The 12,657-nt window shown below is 38.5% G+C and overlaps 1 protein-coding gene across 2 annotated transcripts in view; it reads right to left on the bottom strand.

Moving 5' to 3' along the window:
* SLC22A3 (solute carrier family 22 member 3) overlaps nt 1-12,657 on the bottom strand; it is a 91,534-nt gene that overhangs the window by 39,686 nt on the left and 39,191 nt on the right. For both annotated transcript variants that reach the window (XM_053590481.1, XM_053590480.1), the window contains exon 2: nt 8,668-8,771. In XM_053590481.1, coding sequence (XP_053446456.1) covers nt 8,668-8,771 — 104 coding nt within the window. The remainder of the gene's footprint in view (nt 1-8,667; nt 8,772-12,657) is intronic.

The following is a 12,657-nucleotide window of genomic DNA, read 5'->3' as shown; positions in this document are numbered from 1 at the left end:
GTTTTATGGCCCAGAATATGATTTATCCTGGTGAATGGTACATATGAACTTGAGAAAAATATGTACTCTACTGTTGTTAGATGGAGTGGCCTATAAATGGTATTTTAGCCAGATGATTTTTTTTTTTGGCCAGGGCTGGGTTTGAACTCGCCACCTCCAGCATATGGGACCCGTGCCCTACTCCTTGAGCCACAGGTGCTGCCGTTTAGCCAGATGATTAATGGTATCACTGAGTTCGACTATGTCTTTACTGATTTTCTATCTTCTAGATATGTCCATTTCTGACAGACAGATGTGAAACTCTTCAACTATAATAGTGGATTCATCTATCTCTCCTTGCAGTTTTATCAGTTTTTGTCTCATGTACCTTGATGCTCTGTTGTTAGGCACATACAAGGACTGACAATCAAGTTCACGAGCTCATCCTAGAAAAAGTGCTACATTCTTCTGCTGAATACCACTACAGTCACCTTTGGGGTACTCCCCATGGGAAGCTATGCACCAGTGTCATAGCCACCTTAAAAGCAATTTTGGAACTCTTTTTCTGGAATGGCCAAGCCCATGTTGCATTATCCTGGATGTCCTGAATATCAGCAAAATGTCTTCCTTTCAATATTTCCTTTATCTTTGAATAAAGAAAAAAGTCATTGGGGGTCAGGTCAGGTGATCAGCGAGGGTTTTCCAACACGTTATTTGTTTAGTGGCTAAAATCTCCCTCATAGACAGTGCTGTGTGAGCTGGTGCACTGTTGTGATGCAAGAGCCACACCTTTCTCATGTCAAGATTTTCAGTTAAGATTTTCCTTACTGTTTCTCTATCAATGTTTACTTGGTCTGCTGTGCTTCTCATAGTCAGCCGATGATTTTGACGCACAATTCTGTGAATTTTTGCAATGTTTTCATCAGTTAGATTCCACGTATAGGCAGGGTTATATAATATCTGTCTTTCTATGTCATGCTTATTTCACTTAGCATAATGTCCTCCAGGGTCATACATTTTGTCACAAATGATAGCATTTTCTTTCTTCTTCTTCTTTTTTTTTTTTTTTTTTTTTCATTTCTTTTGGATGTCTGAGCCCAGATGTGGGCTTGATGGTAGTTCTGCTTTATTTTTTCAGGAACTTTCATACTGTTTTACACAATGGCTGTACCAATTTACATACCCACCAGAAGTTGACAAGACTCCCTTTGTCCACACCTTGGCCAACACTTATTATCTCCTGCCTTTTGGATAATAGCCATTCTAACGGATATGAGGTGATATCTCAGTGTGGTTTCAATTTTGCAAGCTATCAACCTTATCCATTAGACTCCTTGGCATATTAACCGTAATAGTTTTAAATTCCTGGTCTGAAAATATAACATGTCTGTCATATCTGAATCTGGTTCTGATGCTTGCTCTGTCTCTTCAGAGCCTTGAAATTTTTTGACAGCTTGACATGTTGAACTGGTAAAAGGAAGGAAAGGGTGTTAATATGCCTTTAGGAATGGGGTTGGGAGGTGCTGGGGCAGGGAAATCATTCTGCACCCCTGTGAGCAGGTCTCAGTCTTTTAGTGAACTTGTACCTCTGAACTGGGAACTTCACAAGTGTCCTCTGGACTCCCTCCCATCCCAGCTGGGAGAGGATGGCTGGAGGGGGCTGAAAGGGGTTATTTCCCTTCTCCCATGTGGAAAGCCAGCAGGATCTGGAGTCTTTCTCTTGCTCTACTTGGAATGCTAGAAGGAGCAGGAGTTGGTATTCCCCTGGTCTCTGGAAGCTCTGAGAAAACCCGAGAAGGTTAGGCTCTAATTAAATAGTTTCTCCATCTCTGGTTTCGGGATTTTGTGATGTGGGCTAATCTTACTGGAGTTAAATGGTATCTCAAAGTAGTTTTGATTTGCATTTCTCTGATGGTTAATGATGATGAGCATTTTTTCATGTGTCTCTAGGCGCTGATGTGGAGAAAAGGGAACACTTCTGCACTGCTGGTGGGAATGCAAACTAATACGGTCCTTTGGAAAGATGTTTGGAGAATACTTAGAGATCTAAAAATAGATCTGCCATTCGATCCTATAATTCCTCTACTAGGTATATATCCAGGAGACCAAAAATTGCACTATAAAAAAGATATTTGTACCAGAATGTTTATTGCAGCCTGATTCATAATTGCTAAGTCATGGAAAAAACCCAAGTGCCCATCGACTCATGAATGGATTAATAAATTGTGGTATTTGTACACCAAGGAATATTATGCAGCCATAAAGAAAGATGGAAACTACCTCCTTCATGTTTACATGGATGGAACTGGAAAATATTCTCTTAGCAAGGTATCAAAAGAATGGAAGAAAAAGTACTCAATGTACTCAGCCCTAATATGAAACTAATTTATAGCTTTCATACGAAGGTCACAACCCAATCTCACTACAAGAATACGGGGAAGGGGGCAAGGGAGGGGAGGGGAGGAGGAGGCAAGGTGGAGGGAGGGTGATTGGTGGGTCCACACCTAGGGTGCATCTTGGAAGGGTGCAGGTGAAGTTTACTAAGTGAAGAGTATAAGGGTTTGAACACAATAATTAAGAAAATGCCATGAAGGCTATGTTAACCAGTTCGGTGAAAATATTTCAGACTGTATATGGAATCAGCACATTGTACCTCATGATTGAATTATTGTACACAACTATGATTTAATAAAATAAATAAAATAAATAGTTTCTCCAGAAGGTGAATAATGTTAAGAAAAACAGAGTTTTCTGGCATGTTCAAAATGATTCCTCTTCCCCTCCTGTGCTAAGCTTGAGGAAATTTTCCTTGATATTCATTTTGAGATCCTACTGGAACTCCAGGAGATAAGAATGGCAAAAGCGTGAGGCCCCTTTGACTGGGACTCTCATGAGTTTTTAAGTCTCAAGCTCATCCATACTGAGCCTCCAGCAACTTATCCACCCAGGCTCCCCCAGTGCTTCAGCTCAAGTGTTATTCTTTGTATTCACCTGCTTGTCTCTCTAATTAGGAGGGCTGTGAGGAGGAGGGTGACAACAGTTTGACCTATGATCTCATTTGTTTTATAGAGCTAAGAAGAGCTGTTGGTATTTCACTTTGCTCAGCTTTTTACTTGATAGGACTGAGTAACAACTGCTAAACTCCTAATATGCAAGTTGGAAACAAAAATTCCTATCTAGACCTTAAAATTAACTCTTTGCCAATCCTGCATTGTTCTCTCATAGACATGTGGCCTACTAAATTCCTTATTGTTCTTTCCTTCAAGGACACAAATCATAGATAGGCAGGAAGAGAAGGAGCCGCAGGCTGGGCAGTCCTGCCAGGAGGCAGAATGATTCTGGGCTCATCTTTCTTCCAGGTCTGGCTCATGCTTTCTAAACAGCAAGTACTCTCTGAGGACAGATGCTCAATCCCCCACCAGAACACAGGCAGGGAAAATCCCCCTTCTTTAGGAAAGTTAATTGAGTTTGGAGTATGTTTATTAATTGTAAAAAAGAAAATACAAAAGAAGCAAAACCTAACTTTTAAATTAGGAAGAGTAAAATCAAAACAAAATAAATACTTAAAATATATAACTCAGTTCCAAAGGGTAGCCAGCAAGGAGAGAAAGTGATTAAGAAAGTAAGGTGAAGTTCAAAAGGGCTAGAAGTAGAAATGGGAGAAAGGACACTGGTAAAGGAGAAGAAAAGGGGGAAAGAGCATCTGGTACAAAAGCTTGCAGGAGAAACTCACCTACAGAGGCGTGTTGGGGGAAAGGGAGGGCTAGAGAAAAAGAGAAAGGGAAAGAGACAGAAAAAGAAACCTAATGTTCTACCCATTTCAAAGCACTGGTCTAATCAAACTCATATATATATATTATATATATATATATATTTTTTACATATACCATGTGTTTATTAGGTTCCCATTTTTTGCCTTCACAAAATTAAAGAGGCTTAAAATTTAATAACAATAACAATGTTTAAGATAAGGACTAGAAACAAAAACCTCGTAAAGAATGAACCAACATAAATACATTCAGAAAAGAAATCAGAATTGCTGCATGGAAATATTAAGCAATAATAATGCAAAGAAAGTAACATTCACATTGTCAAATAAGAGTATGTCTAGTATAGAATGCTTTGACTCTGAGATTCAGTATGAAGTCATCAGTTAACTTCTTCTTACTATTTTTTTAAAGTCTCAAAAAATAGACAACTAATATTTATAAATTAAAGTAAAAGATAATTTCAAAAACCAGATCATGCCAAATCTTATAGACACTAGAAAAGAAGAAATACTTCAAAATCATTCTACTTGATCTGGGTACACCTGATATTAAAATTGGAGAAAATATATTACTATAAAGGGGAAATTATAAACATATTTCACTTATAAATGAGGATGCAATATCCCAAACAACATATTAACAAGTTGAATTAAAAATTAATGTGTAAGTAATATACTTTGGTCAAAATTAAATCCAATTTATGTGAGAATTAGTCACTATTTTCTTTTCTTTTTCTTCTTTTTCTTTCCCTCACCCACTCTCTCCTTCTCTGTCTGCTCTCCCCTTCCCCCATGCCCCACTGTGTCATTAATTGTTCTCATACCAAAATTGAATACATAGGATTCATACTTCTCCATTCCTGTGATGCTTCACTAAGAATAATGTGTTCCACCTCCATCCAGGTTAGGACAAATGCTGCAAAATCTCCATTTTGTATGGCTGAATAATATTCTATGGTATACATATACCACAGCTTACCAATCCATTCCTGGGGTTGAAGGACATTTAGGTTGTTTCCACATTTTAGCAATTGTAAATTGGGCTGCGATAAACAGCCTAGTACAAGTGTCTTTATAATAAAAGATTTATTTCCCCCCCCGATAGATGCCCAGTAATGGGATTGCAGGATCAAATGGGAGGTCTAGGTTGAGTTCTTTGAGGTTTCTCCGTTCTTCCTTTCAAAAAGGTTGTATTAGTTTGCAGTCCCACAAGCAGTGCAAAAGTGTTCCTTTCTCTCCACATCCACGCCAGCACCTGCAGTTTTGAGATTTTGTGATATAGGCCATTCTCACTGGGGTTAGATGATATCTCAGGGTGGTTTTAATTTGTATTTCTCTAATAATTAGGGATGATGAGCATTTTTTCATATGTTTGCTGGCCATTCGTCTGTCACCTTTAGAGAAGATTCTATTCATCTCTCTTCTATTCATCTCTCTTCCCCATTGATGGTTTTTTTCTTGTGGATTAATTGAAGTTCTGTATAGATCCTGGTTATTAAGCTTTTGTCTGATTCAAAATATGCAAATTTCCTTTCCCATTGGGTAGGTTGTCTATTTGCTTCGGTTGTCTCCTTGGCTGTACAGAAACTTTTCAGTTTAATTAAATCCCACTTTTTTATTATTGCTGTTGTTGCTATTGCCATGGCAGTCTTCCTCATAAAGTCCTTCAACCAGGCCGATATCTTCCAGTGTTTTTCCTATTCTTTCTTTGAGGATTTTTATTGTTTCATGCCTTAAATTTAAGTCCTTTATCCATCTTGAATCAATTTTTGTGAATGGGAGAAAGGTGTGGGTCCAGTTTCAGTCTTCTACATGTGGCTATCCAATTCTCCCAGCACCATTTATTGAATAGGAAGTCTTTCCCCCAGTGGACACTCTTGTTTAGTTTATCGAAGATTAGGTGGCTGTAAGTTGTTGGTTTCATTTCCTGGTTTTCTATTCAATTCCAAATGTCCATGTCTCTATTTTTGTGCCAGTATCTTGCTGTCTTGACCAGTATGGCCTTGTGGTCAAGAAGCCTGAAATCTGGTATGGTGACACCTCCAGCTTTGTTTTTATTACTAAGAACTGCCTTAGCTATGCAGGGGTTTTTCTGGTTCCTTACAAAATGCAGAAGGACACAAAACAAACCTCAACAGAATTGAAATTTTACCTTGTATCTTCTCAGACCACAAGGGACTAAAAGTGGAACTCAACTTCAACAAAAATGCTCAACCTCACACAAAGGCATGGAAGTTAAACAACCTTATGCTGAATGACAGTTGGGTGCAGGAAGAAATAAAAAAGGAAATCATTAACTTCCTTGAGTATAACAACGATGAAGACACAAGTTACCAAAACCTATAGGATAGGAAAAAGCAGTCCTGAGAGGAAAATTTATCACGTTAGAAGCCTACCTTCAAAAAACAGAAAGAGAGAGTATCAACAAACTCACAAGCCATCTGATGGAATTGGAAAAAGAAGAACAATCTAAGCCAAAACCAGCAGAAGAAAAGAAATATCCAAAATTAAATCAGAGATTAATGAAATTGAAAACAAAAGAATCATTCAGAAAATTAATGAAACAAAGAGTTGGTTTTTTGAAAAAAAAATTAAATAGATAAACCTTTGACTAGACTAACTAGAAATTAAAAAGTAAAATCTCTAGTAACCTCAACCAGAAATGACAAAGAGGAAATAACAACTGATGCCACAGAGACACAAGAGATTATCTCTGAATACTACCAGAAACTTTATGCCCAGAAATTTGACAATGTGAAGGAAATGGATCAATATTTGGAATCACACCCTCTCCCTAGACTTACCCCAGATGAAATAGATCTCCTGAACAGGCCAATTTCAAGCACTGAGATCAAAGAAACAATAAAAAAATCTCCCAACAAAAAAATGCCCTGGTCTGGATGGCTTCACAGAATTTTATCAAACTTTCAAAGAGCTTATTTCTGTACTGCAGAAATTATTCCAAAAAACTGAGGAGGAAGGAATCTTCCCCAACACGTTCTATGAAGCAAACATCACCCTGATACCAAAACCAGGAAAAGACACAACTAAAAAGGAGAATTTCAGACCAATTTCACTCATGAATATAGATGCAAAAATTCTCAACAAAATCTTAGCCAATAGATTACAGCTTACCATAAAAAAAGTCATACATCATCATCAAGTAGGTTTCATCACAGGGATGCAAGGCTGGTTTAATATACGCAAGTCTATAAACATTATTCACCATATCAACAGTAGCAAAACCAAAGACTATATAATCCTCTCAATAGATGCAGAAAAAGCATTCAATAAAATCCAGCATCCTTTTCTAATTAGAACACGAAGGAGTATAGGCATAGGTGGCACATTTCTGAAACTGATTGAAGCTATCTATGACACAGCTAATATTTTACTGAATGGAGTAAAACTGAAAGCTTTTCCTCTTAGAACTGGAACCAGACAAGGTTGTCCTCTGTCACCAGTACTATTAAACATCGTCCTGGAAGTTCTAGCCAATACAATCAGACAAGACAAGAAAATAAAGGGCATCCAAATGGGAGCAGAGGAGGTCAAACTCTCCCTTTTTGCTGATGATATGATCTTACACTTAGAGAACCCTAAAGACTCAACCACAAGACTCTTGGAAGTCATAAAAAAATATAGTAATGTCTCAGGATATAAAATCAATGTCTACAAGTCAGCTGCCTTTCTATATGCCAACAACAGCCAAGATGAGAGGTTAATTAAGGACTCAACTCCCTTCACCATGGCCCCAAAGAAAATGAAATACTTAGGAATATACCTAACAAAAGAGGTGAAGGACCTCTGTAAAGAAAATTACGAAATCCTAAGAAAGGAAATAGCAGAGGACATTAACAAATAGAAGAACATACCATGCTCATGGCTGGGAAGAATCCACATTGTTAAAATGTCTATACTTCCCAGAGCAATTTACCGATTCAATGCCATCCCTATTCAAATACCAACATCCTACTTTCAAGTCTTGGAAAAAATGATTCTGCATTTTGTATGGAACCAAACTCATATTTTTAATTGGCTACGGTATTGGGGGCCCTTTATAGTTAAATTAACTAATTATTTAACGATTGTAATTTGAAACTCTCTAAAAGGTATCCTTAGCATCCTCCACTGAATGGCACAATCACAGGAACCCACAAGGGCTGGACTGGAGTAACCAGAACAAAATTAGGCCAGATATGGCCATGGGCCAAAGATTCCCAATCTGTACCTCTTTTGAGGGGGTATAGAGAGAATTATTAGATTATTGCAAATATTTTCCTAGTTAGAATTGGGAAAAAGGAATAGAGTTAAACATGAATACAATAACATCAGTAATGTCAATTTGAATAGCATGACTGTCTTGCATGTACACATCCACCATGTTTTCCCATTAGCCAGTCACCTTTATGAATATAAAATACAATAATAGATATTATTCCCCTAATGGTTTCAGGAAAAGATTGTTTCAAAGAATTTTAAATAAAATATAAGGGTGTTTTTAAAAAATATTAAATAAAACAAACTTGCAACAGGCCAGCCTTATGGCTAAGTTAATCAAACCGCAACCAGTGAGCTCCTATTGAAGCACATTGAATCTGTTCCACAGTATCCAGCACAACAACACATTAGCCCACTCACTACGTCACTTCCTTGCATGTCTGTGTTTTCTTTCAGGTGCTTTCATACCTACTGGGACAGCTTCACACCTCTGTACAATTCAAGGAGTAAGGAGATGATATTTGAAAAGGAAAGAATTAGTCAAACCAAACAAGCATGAATGTCATGAGTAGTAGAATAAAAAACTGTCTTTACCTTTAGCAAAGGTATTTTTCTAATACTTAACATCAACTGTTTTCCTCTCTATACTAATGTGTTGTGTTATAGTGACGTAAAATGGTTGTTATGATTGTACCTACCTGTCTGCTGCATAGCCTAAGGTGAACGCCCCCGCCAGGAAGCCAAGGTTCAGGATGGCTTGGGTGAAGTCCAGCAGCCACGCATTGACACAGACGAGGTCAAACTGGGAAAGCAAAGAAAACACACGTGGAGACGTGGGAATGTTTATCTTCAAAACACTTACCTTTTGTACAGATCAATGATCTTTAAACTTTTTTTGCCTTTTAAATGAATAATTTATTTCATTTACATTTAAAGTAATCACAAATAAAGATGTTCTTTTTTTTTTGAGATTTTAATATATTTATTTGAAAAACAAGTTCTGTGAAAGAGCACACTAAATAGTCATATATCTTCTCTTCAACCAAAGACTTGGAGACAAGGTTCTTCAGGTCAGCACAGAGGCCATGGTACATGCATTGAATAGCAGATCTCAGCATGAATCTCCTCTCAGGCATTTCAAAGATGAGCCTGGACAATCTTCAAACTAATATGAGGGTACAAATTTTTAGGTTACATTGTTTTCACGTCTAGGGTAAAATCCAAGTTGTGGTTGAGCCCTCACACAGGGGGTGTGCTGAACACCCTCACATTGTGTACATCAGGTGAGATCCCGCCAATCAGCCTCCATCCTTTGGCCAATCGTCCTCCCTCCTCCTGATCTTTAAACATTTTTGTTCATATATTCCTAAAATAAACTATGAAAATGTATCACATGCATATTTCAACAAGGATACAAAAATATTTTCGTTGTCAATTTAAATAACCTCAAAGGAATGATTTATAGTATATTGTAAATACACTGACATTTTAAAAGAATGGTATTATTACATCATTCCTTCAAGTGTATCTACTAGACTATCAACTAACTATTGGACACTCACTATCATCCAGTAAAAAGGAGTTCTTTAACAGTCTACAATTGATAAAACCCAATTTCTTGTCTTGGTTCTATAGCTAATGATTTGTTATCTAATACAGCAGGAAAAAAATTGGAGGCAATAGTAGCTGAGAAGATTGAATGATATAAAAGTAAAGAGATTTGGCTCGGTGCCTGTAGCACATTGGTTACAGCACCAGGCACATACACCGAGGTTGGTGCATTTGAACCTGGCCCAGGCCAGCTAAACAATGACAACCACAACAAAAAATAGCCGGGCATTGTGGCGGGTGCCTGTAGTCACAGCTACTTGGGAGGCTCAGGCAAAAGAATCACTTAAGCCCAAGAGTTTGAAGTTGCTGTGAGCTGTGACACCACAGCACTCTACCCAGGGCGACATAGTGAATCTCAAAAAAAAAAAAGAGAGAGAGAGAGAGATGTACATATATACATAAAGTTGTGATCATGGTAATTTAAAAGGATTTTGATCATCAATTTTGGATTAGCAAGGTACAAAAATTTTATTTTAATTAAAAAATCAGTAATCGGGCGGCGCCTGTGGCTCAGTGAGCAGGGCGCCGGCCCCATATACCGAGGATGGTGGGTTCAAACCCAGCCCCGGCCAAACTGCAACAAAAAAATAGCCGGGCGTTGTGGCGGGCGCCTGTAGTCCCAGCTACTCGGGAGGCTAAGGCAGGAGAATCACCTAAGCCCAGGAGTTGGAGGTTGCTGTGAGCTGTGTGATGCCACGGCACTCTACCGAGGGCCATAAAGTGAGACTCTGTCTCTACAAAAAAAAAAAAAAAATCAGTAATCACTTGTCTCAAATACTTTCCTGTTGGAATTCAACACGTAAAGAATGTAACCAGACTAAAAGTACATAAAATCTCAGAAAGTACACAGAATGATTAACTACCAGAGAAAATGCAATATTTTGCTTTAGGAAAGTATCAACCAGTGTCAAATATAAAAATCCAGATGGTAGAATTTGCTTCATCCAGCTGTGTCTCAAACAGTGTGGCCAGCCTACAGAGGGACACGAGGCATGCTTTTCAGAGATGGTACAGCAAGGCTTATCACGAGCTAGACTTTTAATGAATTTTTGTTTTTTATTGTTGGGGATTCATTGAGGGTACAATAAGCCAGGTTACACTGATTGCAATTGTTAGGTAAAGTCCCTCTTGCAATCATGTCTTGCCCCCATAAAGTGTGACACACACCAAGGCCCCACCCCCCTCCCTCCGTCCCTCTTTCTGTTCCCCCCCCATAACCATAATTGTCATTAATTGTCCTCATATCAAAATTGAGTACATAGGATTCATGCTTCTCCATTCTTGTGATGCTTTACTAAGAATAATGTCTTCCACGTCCATCCAGGTTAATACCAAGGATGTAAAGTCTCCATTTTTTTTAATGGCTGAATAGTATTCCATGGTATACATATACCACAGCTTGTTGATCCATTCCTGGGTTGGTGGGCATTTAGGCTGTTTCCACATTTTGGCGATTGTAAATTGAGCTGCAATAAACAGTCTAGTACAAGTGTCCTTATGATAAAAGGATTTCTTTCCTTCTGGGTAGATGCCCAGTAATGGGATTGCAGGATCAAATGGGAGGTCTAGCTTGAGTGCTTTGAGGTTTCTCCATACTTCCTTCCAGAAAGGTTGTACTAGTTTGCAGTCCCACCAGCAGTGTAAAAGTGTTCCCGTCTCTCCACATCCACGCCAGCATCTGCAGTTTTGAGATTTTGTGATGTGGGCCATTTAGCTCCTTTTGAACTGTGTGAATTAAAATGGCCCCAAGTATTCTTTAAACCCGTAAAATATTTTTTATATAAAACTGATTGTCTTCTCAACTCATGAAAGGAATAGTCAAAAGGGTCTTTTCCTATTTCATATTAAAACAAAATCAATTTAAAGTAAATGTCTAATCAGTTAAAGCGCTATGATAACTAAACATTTTCTGAAGTGTCATGATAATCATCCGGGTCTGATACTGTCTACCCTTCTCTGACTTCTCCATCCCCAAGGGCTGGAGGTATGGAAACTACATTTCCCAGAGCTCTTTGCCAGTAGGTTCTGTTCAGATTCTTCCAGTAGGAGCTAGTGCAAGATCAGAAGGCCGGAGGGAGGTCTCCAGCATTCTGCTTCTGGTTGCAGCCACAGCTCCTGTTCCAGTCCTGCAGTGACGACACTGGTTGCTCGCTGTGGGAGTCAGCCTGGCCACAGGGGGTCAAAAGGATACTGCCCAGCAGGTACCAATGTAATGGATGTCCAGCAGGGCAGGGACTGACCTCCAAGGTCCCTGTCCTCTCCTTTTCTAGTCGTTCCAAACAGCTCAAATCCTAACCCTTTTATTAAATCCCTCTCGGCTTAAAATACCTAGGCTTGTTTCTGTTTTTACTATTGGAATATTCCTGTCTTTCAAAAGTACAAAATAAAGTAACTTAAACAGATCATGTAACTTTAAATAAACTTGCACCCACCCACACTGGCTTGTGTTTCCAGTACACAGAACACAGGACTCGAGGAGTCAAGAGCTTGGTGTTGATTCTGTTCATACAGTCAGGGGGCAGACCCCAGCCTCTTGGGGCCAGCATTTCCTAATCAGCTCTGAGTTCACTGCCTGCTGCAGCAACAGATCTGAAATAAAGTACTAGAAGCTTGTAGTTCCTAGAAGATCTAAAATCTATCTCATGTTAATGGGAAGTCATTGTGGATCACCAAAAATTTACTGAAGTCTGAATCAAAGACATTCTTTCTCCTAAGGCAATTTATGTAGAATAAATGAGGCACCTCCCATTTTTTTTTTCAGAGTGGACACACACAAAAACATTAAAGGATTTTTAAATGTCCATAAACCCATGTGTACCCATTCTGTTACTTATTAATCTTCAAAGTCACTTTTATACAAAGAGAATTACTCCCCTTGACATGAGCAGAAAGTCAATCTGATAAAAGACTCAAACAACTGTTGCTGTAAAAATGTTGTAAGGATTACATTGCTTCATTTTGCAGAAAGCACAAACAACTGCAGCCCAATTCGAGCCTTTTGAAGAGTTTCCAAGTAAGGGCTTTCTCCTAGTTGTTAAAATCCAAGCAGACATTATGTTCATTTGAGTTGTAATGAT

Source organism: Nycticebus coucang, chromosome 5 (assembly GCF_027406575.1).
Source record: "Nycticebus coucang isolate mNycCou1 chromosome 5, mNycCou1.pri, whole genome shotgun sequence".
NCBI lineage: Eukaryota > Metazoa > Chordata > Mammalia > Primates > Lorisidae > Nycticebus > Nycticebus coucang.
The sequence above is the reverse complement of the archived record's forward strand: the minus strand, read 5'-3'. Positions and strand labels throughout refer to the sequence as shown.